This window comes from Filicampus tigris, chromosome 21 (genome assembly GCF_054856515.1).
Source record: "Filicampus tigris isolate MCC_2025a chromosome 21, RoL_Ftig_1.0, whole genome shotgun sequence".
In the NCBI taxonomy this organism is placed as follows: Eukaryota; Metazoa; Chordata; class Actinopteri; order Syngnathiformes; family Syngnathidae; genus Filicampus; species Filicampus tigris.
Window position 1 is genome coordinate 13560034 of NC_141237.1, and position 14967 is coordinate 13575000.

The window sequence follows — 14967 nt, forward strand, 5'->3', positions numbered from 1 at the left end:
TTTGGATTCTGAGCTTCACCAGATGGTCTGTTGTATGACATAGACTTGTACAGTTATGGTTTGCTCCATATCACTGAAAATAACACACCCAAAAGTCTTTTCCACAGCACTGAGTAAGAAACAGCAGGCAGTTTTCTGTTTTAACCTTCGATGGGGGAAATTAGCATTCGTAGACATCTTCCAATTTTGAGTTAAAGAATACAACGTAAGCCGCTTGAGATATTTTTTCTTTACTTGAAATACTCAAAGAAATTAACATGAGTCATTTATCTCATTCATTGCCAGACATTTTCAGGCCCTCTTTTACCCTATCGTTTGAAAAAATTTGAAAAAAAGAAAAAATTCCTGGGATTGAATGGCTGGGCTGTGAAAAGACAAATACATTTGTCTTTTGCAGTGAATGAGTTTTAATAATTTAATAATTTAGTATTAATAATTATATTGATTATATTAATATTGTGAATTTGAATGTTTTTTTTGTGTTTTTTAAGAGTTAAAGGGGAAGTCAACCCAAACACATTTTTTTTCCAAGAACATGTTCCCAGCAGGTCCACGAGTTGAAACACGGCATTCTGATTGATTTTGCGTTTGTGGAATATAAATTAAGCAGCAAAATGCACTCGTTTTTAGCCATCTCTGGGGACTGCCATTTTGTCTTCTGGCGACTGAAATGACATCACAACTGCTCATGACAACCAATCAAGTTTGACCTGTTTTCTGAATCTGAGCCGTGATTGGTCGCCCAGAGATGGCTAAAAACGAGTGGATTAACACTTATTCCACAAACGCAATATCTATCAGAATGCCCTGTTTCAACTAGTGGGCTTGCATAGAACATATTCTCGAGAAAAAAAAAATGTTTGCGTTACCTTCCTCTTTAAATATATTTTGTGATTGAGAGCAGTTATTTCAACATTTATATACAATAATTCATGAAAATGAGTATTGAAGATGTTACATCAATTTATGTAACAAGTGCTTCTTGCAAGTTAACTAAGCAGCCAGCAACAAAAAAGCATTTGTGAAAAAATCTGCTGCAGTGGCAAGGGTATTATTTTCCCTAGCAATCTATTTTTTAAAATTCACTTAATGCATCTACTCTGACTTGAGGCAGCTTTTGTGATATGATCAATTATCTCTAGAGGGTCCAAAAAAATTCCATACAGCCATGAAATGAAGCCAAGTCAAACCAGTGTAAAATGTAAACTCCTTTTCATCACGTCTGAAATCATCAACAGAGAACCTGTTTCTCCTGTGTAGCGACATTTTTACTTTTACACTTAGAGCGTTCATTTTTCAGAACCAGTTTCAACTTTAGCATTTCATCAGTTTCGCCGGTTTTGTCCAGCATATTGATGCTGTGTTGATTGGGCAGGACTTGGGAAGTAAAACCTGAAAAATACATTTAAAACACAATTTGAACCCGTCTAGTATTAAAAGACACATTTTTGTAACAATGCATGTGATTGTGTCAACATTGATTTGACGGATTTTACTTTGCTGATGGCGAGTCGTCCTTTTGTAATTTTTCACTGTCGCTTCAAGCAGTGTCTCCATTTCTTAAAGTTCTTTACTTTTGCGGGCCATTTCTCCACCTATTAGCAAGATAACAAAAATCACATAAGATTCTCATTTGATCCAAAAAAACATTTAGCCTAGCCTAACATTTGGCCTAGTTACTTTTGTGAACAAAATGGTTGGATGACACAGATCAGTCACACTGACAGACTAGTATGTCAAAGACAGAGGTACAGTGTTGCCAATATTTATATTCAAATAGAGGAACGTAACGTTTTCATGATCCAGTTTAGTGATTATGAATTTTATTTGGGCTGTGGCTGTGGAAGAAGCACGACTGGACCACTTTGTTAATATGCGTTTTGAAGGTGGAAAGGGACTCAAGTTTCTGGCTGTGCGTGTGATATTGTCTGCGATGATGCCATGTTGGTTATTTCAAATTTTCAATTATTGAGTGGCAGAATTATTTTTGCCATTCAGCAACTGATGTCGGAAAGGAATTCTTTTACAGTTGCTAGTTAGCCGTTAGCTAGCTGAAGCTAAGGCTTCGAGGGTCTTCTGGGTTCAGCGGAGGTTACAGTGTATCTGCGTGTCATCTTCATAGCAGTGAACAGACTTTGTGGCGCTTGTTTTTTTTTGGGGGGGGTCAAAAACCTAAACGACCTTGCAGTACACCACAGACAACGGTAGAGTTAGATGAGTAGAGATTGCCTATGATGAAAGCGACGGTCTGCTCAGAAATCAACTCAGGGGAGTGTCTCTGATCCCCACCCAGTGACGAAGCCGCTCGCTGACTAATTGTGTGTCGAAAGCAGCGCTGAGATCGAACAGAAGAAGCATCGAGCCCTCCCCTTGATCTGCTGTTATAGGGAAGGTAATTTGTTACTCTGTGTCAACGTTAAAAGCGCGTCTACTCTCTTGCAATCAATCTTCTACATACCCTAAAGTGTAACTTAACAATTTTGAATAACGCTCATCAAACTTTAGCTGCAGGTTCAGAGGTGTCAAGTAATGAAGTAAAAACACATTCATTAAAGCGGAAGTCAACCCAAACATATTTTTTTCCAAGAATATGTTCTCTCACTTGTTGAAACAAGGCATTCTGATAAATATTGTATTTGTGGAATAAGAGTTAATCCCCCTGTTTTTAGCCATCTCTGGAGGGCGGCCATTTTGTCACTTCTGTCAACTGAAAATGACATCACAACTGCTCAGGGCTCAGATAACGACCAATCATGGCTCAGCTTCAGAAAACAGATGAGCTGTAGCGAAATATCGAGGGGTTGCTATCCTGAACCTGAATTTCAATGACTACTGACCTTAACTTGTAATTGTTGTCAATGCAATTGTTTTTTTTTTTTAAATCACAAGTGCCATCATTAATGATGATGAACAACCTTTCAATAAAGATTTGTTGGCATTATAATTGCTCAGGAATACACATACGACGTCGAGAATGCCAAACTATAACGCAATTTCTTAAATATACACGCGCCGCACCCCAGATATTGATTTTCTCTGTAATTAAGCTGTGCAGTTAAACTCTCGTGAGAAATTATGTTAACCAACACAGGGGACCAGCGCACGGATTTAAACCACAAAAAACAAATTACCACACAATAATTACTTTTGAAAACTGAAGTCCAACGGTGTCCATGAGATACATTTATGCTAGCTCGCTTGTTAGCCAAATTCTGATTACCATTACAAGTAACCAGCGCACAAACTACTGTATTTTTGAAAGAATAATGGTGCGACTGTTGTCTTCCCACTCCCAGTAAAAGCCAACAACACCTGCTGTGACTTGAGTTATTTATGAGCAGTTTTATTGTTTAAAGGGAGAAAATAACAACATAACAAACAAAACACTCTAAATAAACCGTACCTTCCTTAAACACAAGGGTTAAATAAAAGTGAACAAATTTAACCTACCTCCCATCGATCAAAAACAGGGGGAAAAAGTGTCAAAACAAAAGGGCTACTCCCAACTGCTCTGCTTACCTGATTTTACAGATATTTACAGGTATTTTCATCGCTTGTACTACAGCTTTTGAGATATACCAACAGAGTCTTCACAAAGTAGCAAACTATCAGTTTGCTACTGGAAAACAGTTCAAAACTACAAATCAGTTTTAGTGGGATTTGGGGGGCAAAAGTCACATGTCGGTACAGCAAGAGCAAAAACGCTGACTCCTAGTGGCGACTTCTTCGACTACAAGAAATTATCAACGACGTTGAAGGTGTGCCCTGCACAACGCATTGAAGCTCACCCATGTCGTGTTCTACAACGTTAGCGCCGTTGTTGTGGGACACATCCTTGTTGTCGCTGCTGGAATATATGATTGTCTTCATACTTCATACTTTTGTCAGGAAAATTGTCGATGGAAGCACATACATAAAATAGAAAGTTATCATTGAAATTAAAACCAACATCCTCCAACCATGCTCAGTGGTCACATGTCTGTGACTATCATATTTTAAAATGCTTTTTTTGTTTGTTTGTTTGTTTGTTTTGGCGGTTTGGGGCTACATCTTAGTGGTTTAGCAGCGGCAGTTATTGGTCATTCATTTTTTTCCCCGGCCTACATAAAAAATGTGTACAGCTAGCTGTAAGACGGTCAATCTTACAAGCCATCACACAAATTAGTAAGACCCCTGTAGCTATATATTGTTCGTTTCTATCATATTTATTAAAAATACTTCTATATATTTTTATATTAGCAGCGCTTATTGAGTCACCGTCTGCCTGCTAGCTACGGTACGAGGCTACTGTGTACGCGGCTTTGCGTGTGTGTGATTGACGGGGAGAAAATATGAGGGGCGACACCTGCTGCTTTCCTGTTGAAGAAAGACACCGCAGAGTGACAGAAGAGAGTTGGAGGTGTGCCCCGATTGTAAACAGATTACTGCAACAATTGTATTGCATATCTACGGAATCAAACATATAGGGGAGAAAGAATGTCTTGTAGAGGGTGTTGCTCTATGGTTGTGAGTATAAGAGAATGCCTGACACAATGGCTGGGTGTGGGGTGTGTGTACAGCAAGGGTGTGTGGGGGGGCAGGGGGGGTAGACAGGGTGTAGGCCTATTGTTGATTCAAATATACATACTAAGCATGGAAAGCATCTTTTGTTGAAGCTGAACAGAAAAAAAAAAATCCGCATTCAACATAACTACTTAATATTATGCATTTTAACAACAGTTGGGGATTTTGAAGTTTAGTAGGGGTTAATGTTTAGCATTAGATACTCTCAGAAATAGAACAGACACTAATATGTACAGTGGACGACTGCATGCCAGTGGTTCGGCACTCGTGAATTTACCTATTCGCGGATTTTTAAAACTTATTTAAAAAAAAAAAAAAGAATAATAATAATCATTCTTTTAGGGGGATAATACCTGTTTTTGATGGAAAATGCTTAGTGCCGGTATGTTCCCACACTCAAAAACTTTTTCAGGTTAAAAAAATAAGTCAATTCAGGTGTAATTATATGCAGATTTTCGCTATTCTCGGGCAAGCCCGGTAACTATCTTCCACGAATAGCGGGGGCCCACTGTATACTTAAACTAAAATATTGAAGAAATGGTAACAAATAAAAAGAAACTGATGAATTTGAAGTCATGTTCCGTTTACGATTCAGCTGTTACGCAGACATTTTTATATATTGCTTGAGAACAGAAGTAAACGTAGAGTCAAGAGTGAAATATTCATCTTTGACATGTAATGTTGAAATAACAATAATAATAATAAAGTCCTCATTCAAAATGAACACTGTTGGACATAAAGGTATATCAAGAAATATTTCTGTGTGTCTGTGTGTGTTCTTTTTTTTTTTTTTTCTTGCTACTGAACACACGCAGGGACGATACCCGGATTTTTTCCCCTCCCCCCGAGGATAAAGGGGTGCTTGGCCGATACATAGTAGGGCTGACAAAATAATTACAAGAATCATAAATATATTTTAGAATATCAAATAAAATTCTGTAGGGGCTTAACTGGGGCTACTGTTGCTACACATATTTCTGACGGGCCAGGAAAGAGCACGTGTCACGGTTGAGCCCCCCCCGCTATGACGTACACTGGCTGAGATTGGAGGGGGGAAAAAAGAACATGCACCAGAAGGGAGCATGCCAATCTACGACTTTAGCCATCACAAAAAAAGACAGATTCTTTTAGTGGGGTGAATTGTACTCATTTTTACATACAGACCTATTACTGTATAGAAGTGGTGATGTTCAGGCCAATCAAGTGTCAAGCTTTTCAAATCACACATCAGAAGATCTTTTATTTTATTTTTTTAATGACTGAACTCCAGTACATAGCAGATTATTTTGTATTTACAGTGGTACCCCTACTTACGAAGTATCTTCACACGAAATTTTCAAGTTACTGAACGCCTCAACAGGAAAATATTGCCTCTTGTTACGAAAGAACAAGCTGCTCTGCCATTGGCTAGCCTAGCATCTTCCTGGCACCCCATTGGCGAAGAGGGACCTCTACCGTATGTGTCTATGTGTGTAGATAGACAGGTAGATAGATAGATATGTGATAGATATGTCTGTGCAGCGTCCTCGTCATTCGCCCCTAGGGCCATGAGGTGTTCCGATAGTTTGACGTGAATTAGAAACGATGAAAAGAAAAAAAAAAAAAAAAAAAAAAAGGGGGAAAAACGTTTTTTTGGTCCATACAAACAAAGCAAGAGATAATAGAAGAGTATGAAAAAGGGATGCGTTTGGTAGATCTCGCCAAAGAATATGGCCGTAATGTATCGACAGTCGCCACGTTATTAAATCAAGTCTTTACAAAACGCCAGGCAAAAAAGACTTCTGAGAGAGAACATGAACCAAAGAGGGAAAAAAGCGAGGAGGACAGCAATTAAAAGGTAAACGACCATCATTTTTATTCTTTATTCTTTGTTTTTTGCATTGTACACAACTCTCATTTATTGTGCAATTATCTAATTGTAACATGTTTTGCTGCATTATGCTTTATAAAACATTTATGTCAGAATTTTGGGGGTCTTGGAACAGACATTTACATGGAAAACACGTCTCTACTTACAGAATTTTCTACTTAAGAAATTTCTTCCAGAACCAATTAATTTCGTAAGTAGAGGTACCACTGTATTTGCAATACACGAGTTACTGTAAAGACAAACGAGAAGGCTACTGCCAGTACAGTATTTGTCATTCAGAAGAACTCAATGGCATCGGCATGCGTCTTGGACTCCTGGATGTCGGCCAGCTGCAGCACTGAGCCAGCGTATGGCAGACTTTGGAAGACGCGAATGTGGATGTGGTCGTCTCCTCCCACGTGCACCTAACAACAAAAGTAGAAGAGCGCCAACGTTTAGGAGAGCTTCTCACTTATCTTTCTCCAAATGACAAATGTAACCAAATATACTCAAATGCTCTAGATCGGGCCTGGTCAAAGCAAGGCCCGGGGGCCACATTCGGCCCGCCCACAGTCTCTGATCAGTCCTCATAGTGACCATCCATGAAGTCAAAATAGCCCTCAGGCAGCGCACCCAGTATACAAATGTGATGTCACACAGTGGGGGTCTATAAGAATTACTGAATATATTTTACATGTATAAAGGTTACACCTTGCTTTATTACAAATGCACATTCATGTGAATATGTAGCTCATGTCTCACTCTCACCAGCACAAAGAGCTATGAAAATAGCAGAGCTGGGCATTCCGCCTAGCCGACGGACTGGTCCGTCCATCCGCCCATTGACGGACCATTTTACCGGTGATAAACGGGAAACTTTTTTTTAAAAAAAAAGGATGGATTAAGCATAAGCGGAAGTGGATTTTCGCCCGTCTATGGTCTTTGTACGTAATTATTGCACAAACAAATGTTCATCTCCCATCGAGGGTTTTGCACATTGTAATGTGTGAATAAAGGTTACCAGAGATTGTATGCCCATTTTGTGGATAGATGGATGGACAAAGACTTTTAAAAAGGACGGAAGTGGGTTTTCGTCCGTCCCTCTAATCGTCCCTAACCGGGTCAAGTACCGAATTGAGTGTTGTGTTCTTTTAAAAAGCAAGACCACTATTCTCTTCTGGCATACCGCGGAGCCGCCTTAACTCATTAAGTGCCAGACATTTTCAGACCCTCTTTTACCCTAACGTTTGAAACATTTAAAAAATATATATGAATAAATTCCTGGAATTGAATGGCTGGACTACGAAAAGACAAATAAATAAGTCAATGGCAGTGAATGAGTTAATGATCTGCACAACACTTAATTGTGCGTTCCCCGCAGTAACACTGCACAGGCATAGTCTGCCCTCTAGTGGTTCAACACATGTAATTCCGCCGCATTGGCTTCTGATGAAAAAAGTTAATTTACAACCCCTAAATTGTAATACTTGCTTAAAATAAAATGCAAAACATGCACTCAAAATATAAGTAGGAACAAGCCTAGGTAAAAGGTAGAGAATAAATTGCGAAGAAATAAGAGTCATTGTACTTTTTAAGATATGATTTTCATGAATTTTGTGTCATCAATTGTAGTAAAAAAACACGGTGGTATTCCGATTGGTTGTTAGCAATCAAATGCAAATCGTCTGCCCCAATCGGACAAACTACAATACGCCCCATTAAAATAGTCTGATTGCACTCGTTAATTTCAATTTTTTTGTTCAATTCCCCTCGAACCTTTGTCCCCAATGTAGTAAAGAGAATTACAACTAACTGAACTTTGAATTATTTACCCTTTTTTTTTTTAATGAAAAAGAAAAAAAACTCAAAATAAAATAAGAGCATAACAAAAATCTGAAGTTTAACACAGGACGTTTTAACCGTTTTTGTTGAATATAATGGCAACCACACGAAAAAACAACAACAAAAAAAACAAAAAATCTTTATGTGCGCCCATATGTATATTGTGGCTCTTTGCAGAAATACAAAATTGTGGCTCTAGTTTTAATAAATGAATGAGTTATTCTTATTGAAACTCTTGTAAAAGAAAGTGAGTCATCTGAATTTACAGAATACATGCACGTCATGGCACATGGTCTGGATTGTACGACAACTACCTCAATTTGAGCCAGGAAAAACACTGGTTAACATTTAGAACATATACCTTATCCCATTGCATTTCAAGTATGTCCTTGTGTGGGACATATTTAGACCGTAAAAATGTCTGCCAGCGCCGATATAAAGTGGAAGTGGAAGTCTTTCGTTTCCTCATAAAATAATCTTGCGTTACTTTGCAACAATTATTCTATTGTGAAATACCACAAAACCTGAGGTCTGACTTTTTTCCAGATAAATTAGAGGAGGAGAAATCATCTTGGAGCAAACACTTCAAAAACTTTTGCTCCTCATTAAAAAAGCATGAATTAATCCATATTTAGTGTGTTATTTCATATGATTGAACATTCTGGTTAACAAAATCCCATACATAACTTCCACATGTTATGTCTGAATCTTATTAGACAAATTATATCACGTGCCAACTCATTTGAGCATTTACAGAAACAATTTCACTCAACAAACAAATGGAGCAAATAAAATTATACAAAGATCATATTGGAAGTAAAACACTAGCAACTGAATAAAGCTTGAATATTATTTCACGGGCTAATGTTAGGTCAGCATGCACTTTGTTCTATCATAGTTTCATGTTGTTTACCTGCAATGATTTTACATCTACAGCAGAGGTCACTAATGAGTGACCAACACAGTGTCAATATACAGTGTCAACACAGTTTGTTAAATGTGTCAATACACTCCTTGAGGCATCAATATCCCATCACTAGCAGCAGTCGCTGCTCGGACCCTAATAATAATAATAATAATAATAATAATAATAATAATAATAATAACAACAAAGAAACAATAGGGACTTTGCCGCGGTCACTGCTCGGGCCCGTATAACACAAATCAAACTTGAATAAAATGCGTTCTTACCTTGATAAAGTAGTTGGTCCCACCCACAACCTGTGATTTGTAACACTTGGCGACGAAGGCATCGTAAGTCTTGTTAGTTTTTTGTTCAGCTTGACTCTTTACCTGTAAGTTATTTGGTTTGATTTAGTTTAGTTAGTTTTCATGTGTGCAATGTTTACTTCAAAAGCAAGCAACAATAAAAGTAAGTGTCAAATTTCCATACTCACTCCGTCGCAGATTTTCTGAATATCTTCGTCTGCATTTTTAACACCTGCAAGCCCTCCGCAAATCATCTTGCGTCTAAACAAGTACTTGAAGAGGCCAAGGAACAGAAAAAGGAAACGACTGTCCGTCTTCCCAGTTGAACACTACCGCTTTATCATGTGACGATGACTCATGGACCGTACCATTCCCATGTGGAGGTGGGGGTGGGAAGTTTTAATTAAACCTAAACGGAAAAGCGTAACATTATTCAATCTGCAGATTCAAGTAGTACCGTTTAGGTTTTACACTTAGTTATAGTCTAACATTATTTTTGTTAAGCGTAACATGTTTCTTTTTAAAAATATATTTGTCTGAACGACTGCCTTTTATAAAATAGTGAAAGGTTCCGAGGTGTGGCTGGTAGGCTGTTTTCGGTGGACTCCAACATTCCATAATATTTTAAGAAGAAATAGGTACCCCCTGTACTGGCTGGGATATATTGAACCTCTGTATCTCCCAGTACTGAAGGGGATCATTACCAGTTATTTTTTTCCCCATGAATTGTTCATTTGTTGCATTCGTAAAAGAGCATTTAGGTAATGTTGAGTTCTGTGAGGTGTGGCTGCACTTCCAAAGCTTAAAGGGACCGTGGGGCCGGGATGGCCATGTTTTCACTAACAAGTTCATTTAATATATTTTTTGATCAGGAAAATGAAAAGAGTTGTAATTTTCTATTTTATCAATACATTCGGGAGGAATTAGGAAATAAGTGACGCCATGAACAACGGCTCTTGATAATGAGGAGAATGGCCGCGTCCCCTAGCGTTCCATCCCTGTTCGGCAGGTGTCACGGGAGTAACTGATTCCAAACTCTCCATTCGAAATCATTGTACTTTCATTGCTTATGACGTCCAAAAATGGTGATCAATTGGCACCAAAATGTATGTGGACATCTTTACTAATGCCCACTTCAACATATCAAAAGGATTAACCTCTCCGTGGCTGACTTATTGCATGAGAATGAGGAAATGTGGAAAAAAAACCCACTGCGTCTTTGCTGATCACGGTTAGGACGAGCGAGGCATTTAACACCATTCAGGATATTTACAAAGTGGAAATGAGTAGACATGCACATTTATTTGGATGAGGAATGGCCCCATTTACTCGACCGACAACAGCCGAAAAGGTACGTTCCAATGCGGCCACACTCGGTTGTGGAGTCAGCCTCGCTGGAGCTTTTTGTTCGCTGAACATTGACGCTTGTTCGATGAGGGCTTACCACTAGAACACCCAAAAGGCGGTCATTTGACTACTTATGCTTTACATTTGATGATGTCACCTCGCCATATCACCTGCTATTTTGGCAAGGAATGGCCAATTTAAAAATTAAAGTCATCCACTTGTAGCCAGCAGAGTTGTTTGTCAAATATCACCCAATTGTCTTTGCACAAAAAAGTTGTAAAAACCCCTGGGCGTTCTCACTCACTGGCGGCTCTCTGTTTGACAACGCACGCGACTGCTTGGGAGGCAACCTCGCGACTTGAAGATCGACGCAGGCTGGACGCAGAGTAAGGAGCTAATGTTGTTGTGCTAACACCTTTTGTTTTAATGACCTGAAGCTAGTTGTTGCTATTAGCCGTCCCATTATCCTACCTTTAGCCGGGGAGGGAAGAGGGGGGCGTAAAGCTCCAATCTGCCTGCTGCTGCTGCAAGCCGCCGTCTCTCTCCTGAGTTGAGTCGAGTTTAGCGTCGCTAAATGTCCGAAATATAACCGGTCGGGGTTCATGTGCGCATTCATGCTCTTGTTCGCTTCAGCTTGTGAAAGTGGAGGAACAATCTACACGGTATTTTTGATTTTGTGGAGGTGATCATGATGAGATCGCGTTTTATGTCAATAAATCCAAACTATTGTGCAGAACACTTTTATACTTTCACAGGTTGAAGTGGACAAGAGTAGTAATGTGTATTTGCATTTTGGTGGCGATCGGTCGCCATTTTAGACAGAACAGAACTGACAAAGCGAGCAATATTACCACGCTTGGCTCCCTCCCATGACGTGGACAGCTGAGACCGAAAACATAACATAAGCCACGCCCCAAAAAGGCGCGGGGAAATTTGTCATAAACCTAATCACAAAAAAGCCCTTAAATCACTACAGTCTTTTGAGGTGGGCATTTTAGTACTAATGTCATTTTTACATGCAAACCTATTATATAAGTGCCAATGTCAAACTCACCCAAGTGTCACTTTAAGCCAGAGAATATATATATGTTAAATTTGTAGTTTTTTTTTTTTTTAAATGACCTCGTAACTCCGGAGAACAACAAAAACTTTGAATTGGACTGAAAAAAAAAATCTCAATTCTGAGAAACAACTTTTCGAAGCAGAAAAGCAAGGCTTAAAACTGAATTGAAATCACAGAAGTAATACTTCATCCATCCATTATCTATACCGCTTATCCTCACAAGGGTCGCGGGGCATGCTGGAGCCTATCCCAGCTGTCTTCGGGCAGTGGGCGGGGGACACCCCGAATTGGTTGCCAGCCAATCGCAGGGCACACAGAAACAAACATCCGCACTCACAATCATACCTAGGGGCAATTTAGAGTGTCCAATCAACTTACCATGCATGTTTTTGGAATGTGGGAGGAAACCGGAGTTCCCGGAGAAAACCCACGCAGGCACGGGGAGAACATGCAAACTCCACACAGGGAGGCCAGAGCCGGGATCGAACCCACGACCTGAACTGTGAGGCGGACGTGCTAACCAGTCGACCACCGTGCAGTAATAATTACTTCCGGGATTTTTGCTTTTAAATAAACAGCCAGGCATTCAAGAAAAACGATTTGAATAAAAGGAATTGGAATTATTTTCACACATAATATTTGACCATAAGGAACCTTATCTCTCACCAGAGAGAGAGAGAGAGAGAGAGAAAGAGAGAGACGCAAAAAATCGTAAAAAAAAATAGAATAACAAAAATTTGATTCAAGTTCTTTTTGATTTGACTTTTGCATTTTACAACAAATTTAAGAACAAAAATGTGTTACCATCCTGTACAAGAATTTTCATTTTTGTTATTTTTTTTTAATCTTCACATGTAGGCGAGGCTCTGCCTCTCCACTCCACCACACATCCTATAGTGTTGATTGTGTGTTTACGTCAATGGCAAAAAAAAAAGAAACATTGTATAACTATCAAGACTTATTTTGTTGATGTGGCCAAATGCATTTGACAAAATTACATTGGATTCATGATGAATATTCATTGCGTTGGAACCAAGAGACAGTATATTTCAGTTTTTCAACATCTGTCGTCCCTTGCTCCGCGATTTTTCGATCGCGACTTTAAAATTGCTCTCACTCCGCCATTTTAATCAGCATATCCGTTGCCTTAAATGTGCATCGAGGCGCCGTGGATTGAGGAAGTTCAACAGAAAAGCTGAAATCGAGGAACCACTGATGTTTGCTTTGAGCTACTCGACATGAAAATTGGCAGAGCAGGGCATTTTACAAAAAATTAAGCGTCCGTTATTCGTCATCCGTCTGCAGCGTGGGTCCCCTTCCGTCGTCGGTGATTCGCCTTTTTTTTCCGGGAGTGAAAAAATGGTACCCGTCTATCGGCCGGTCCGCCTCAGATTTTAAACGTCAAGTCCGACTAAACTTTCATTCGCAATATGCCCAATGGCTGCGTGAATGCCGGTGTTTCACGCTACATTCTAGAGTGCAACCAGTGCGAGAAACAAACAGAGGTAGTGTGAGGGAGGGAGATAAATACAGTGGAGCTTATGTTTAATAAAAATGGCTGGTGGAAATTCTGATAGGCTGGTAACTAGAGTCGCCGGCCTCATTAGCTGCTGATCAAAAAAGTGAATTTCGAACTCTCAATCCTAAATTATAATACTTGACATTAGTACTGCAGAATGTGGATACTATTTTGCTTGCTGGAGACATAAAACATGCTTGACATTCCATTTTGTTTAAGTACATCTGAATGTATACTCACGCATATCACCCCATGACCCCCACCCCACCCCACAGACACACCCTTGGTGTACACACACCCCACATCCATCCATTATGTCAGGCGTCCTGCTTTTTACAACCATCAAGCAACGCCTCCTAAACTCCATTCTTCCTCCCTTACATACCATACACAAGGTAAACACTGCAGCCCGACCATGCAAGTGCTCTTTCAACAATCAGAAGAAAACAACCTTTCACCTCGTGTCAATAAAGCCACATCGGATGATTGGCAAAACACACGATACATGTATAGCTAGACGTGTTTGTTGAAAATATTGAGATTTCCCTTCATTTGTTTGTCACAGCAGCGACTGCACTAATGTATACTAGAAGCATATTGATTCCCCCCTGTTGTGATCCCTGATTGTAACACTAGATGGCACTGTTGACATGCAGATACCATTGAGATGAGAGACGCGAAGAAGCAGATTTGTATAATGGCGACGGAAGGGAAGCTTTTTTTTCTTTCTTTTTTAATTAGCATGACTTGGTGGTGTAGGACAGTGTTTTCCAACTTTTACCGAGCCAAGATGCTCATTTTACATAAGAAAAATGTCAGAGCACACAACCTAACAAAAAGGTCACCAAAAATATGAATACTGAAATAATTACAATCTCACCTTAATTTACTCACAGATTTACTTCAGGTGAAATCTGTACCCGTTTAATTGATTTACTTGCAGGAAGCCATGATTTTATTCTGTTTGAATTGCAACAGTGAATGGATACATAAGTCCTTTCAGTCTAAGTAATAGTTCTGGCTGTCACTATCTCACTGGCTTAGCTAGATGAAGAGATTTGTGTTTAATGAATCATTTTCAGACAAATTAGGTAAAATTGAAAAATTTCCCATGTCCCACTAGTGTACCATGGCACCCTAGATGGGAATCACTGGCATAGGAAGAGCTGATTGACAGTGGAAAAGCATACCAGAAGTCTTGTGTTGAGCTGTCTGATGGTGTGCTTGATAAAATGTATCGTCACGCTCACTACGATTGTCTGAAAACATTTCAGTATGTTGTTTTGAGAGCAAAAAAACTTTTTTGTACAATATTTGTCATCAAATCACACACTCTTAGGAAGAAGGATGGCCGTTTAAAACACACAATCACCGACGGGAATGAGTGAATAGGAGGAGGGGAGAGAGACATCCGAGCAGTCATTCCGGAGCCAAGAAGGCGGTGGCGTGGTCACAGTTTCTGGTTCGGTCTCAGTCATTTGGATGGAACTTAGCATCATTTCACCTTGGGAGGCGTGTAGTGTATTCGGCACCTTTCGTTAAAAACCTGAAACAAGTGAAGACGAGAGTGAAGAT

General features: G+C 39.5%; 2 protein-coding genes and 1 long non-coding RNA gene across 3 annotated transcripts in view; all 3 read right to left on the reverse strand.

Annotated features, from left to right (window-relative positions):
* Positions 1 to 894: 894 nt before the first annotated feature.
* On the reverse strand, positions 895 to 3672 carry LOC147127698 (uncharacterized). The gene is made up of 3 exons (XR_015084570.1): positions 3520 to 3672; positions 1497 to 1595; positions 895 to 1392 (listed from the first exon to the last, which is right to left on the reverse strand). It is a non-coding gene; the product is annotated as an uncharacterized LOC147127698 (long non-coding RNA).
* Positions 3673 to 6393: 2721 nt separating this feature from the next.
* On the reverse strand, positions 6394 to 9809 carry LOC147127699 (cystatin-B-like). Its single transcript, XM_086021522.1, has 3 exons — positions 9652 to 9809; positions 9446 to 9547; positions 6394 to 6837 (listed from the first exon to the last, which is right to left on the reverse strand). Exons 1-3 carry the CDS (start codon positions 9715 to 9717, stop codon positions 6709 to 6711), a joined length of 297 nt encoding a protein of 98 aa, XP_085877648.1. The 5' UTR covers positions 9718 to 9809; the 3' UTR covers positions 6394 to 6708.
* A 4266-nt stretch (positions 9810 to 14075) lies between these two features.
* mix23 (mitochondrial matrix import factor 23) overlaps positions 14076 to 14967 on the reverse strand; it is a 6819-nt gene continuing 5927 nt past the window's right edge. The window contains exon 5 of the mRNA XM_086021104.1: positions 14076 to 14938. Coding sequence (XP_085877230.1) covers positions 14888 to 14938 — 51 coding nt within the window. The 3' untranslated portion in view covers positions 14076 to 14887. The remainder of the gene's footprint in view (positions 14939 to 14967) is intronic.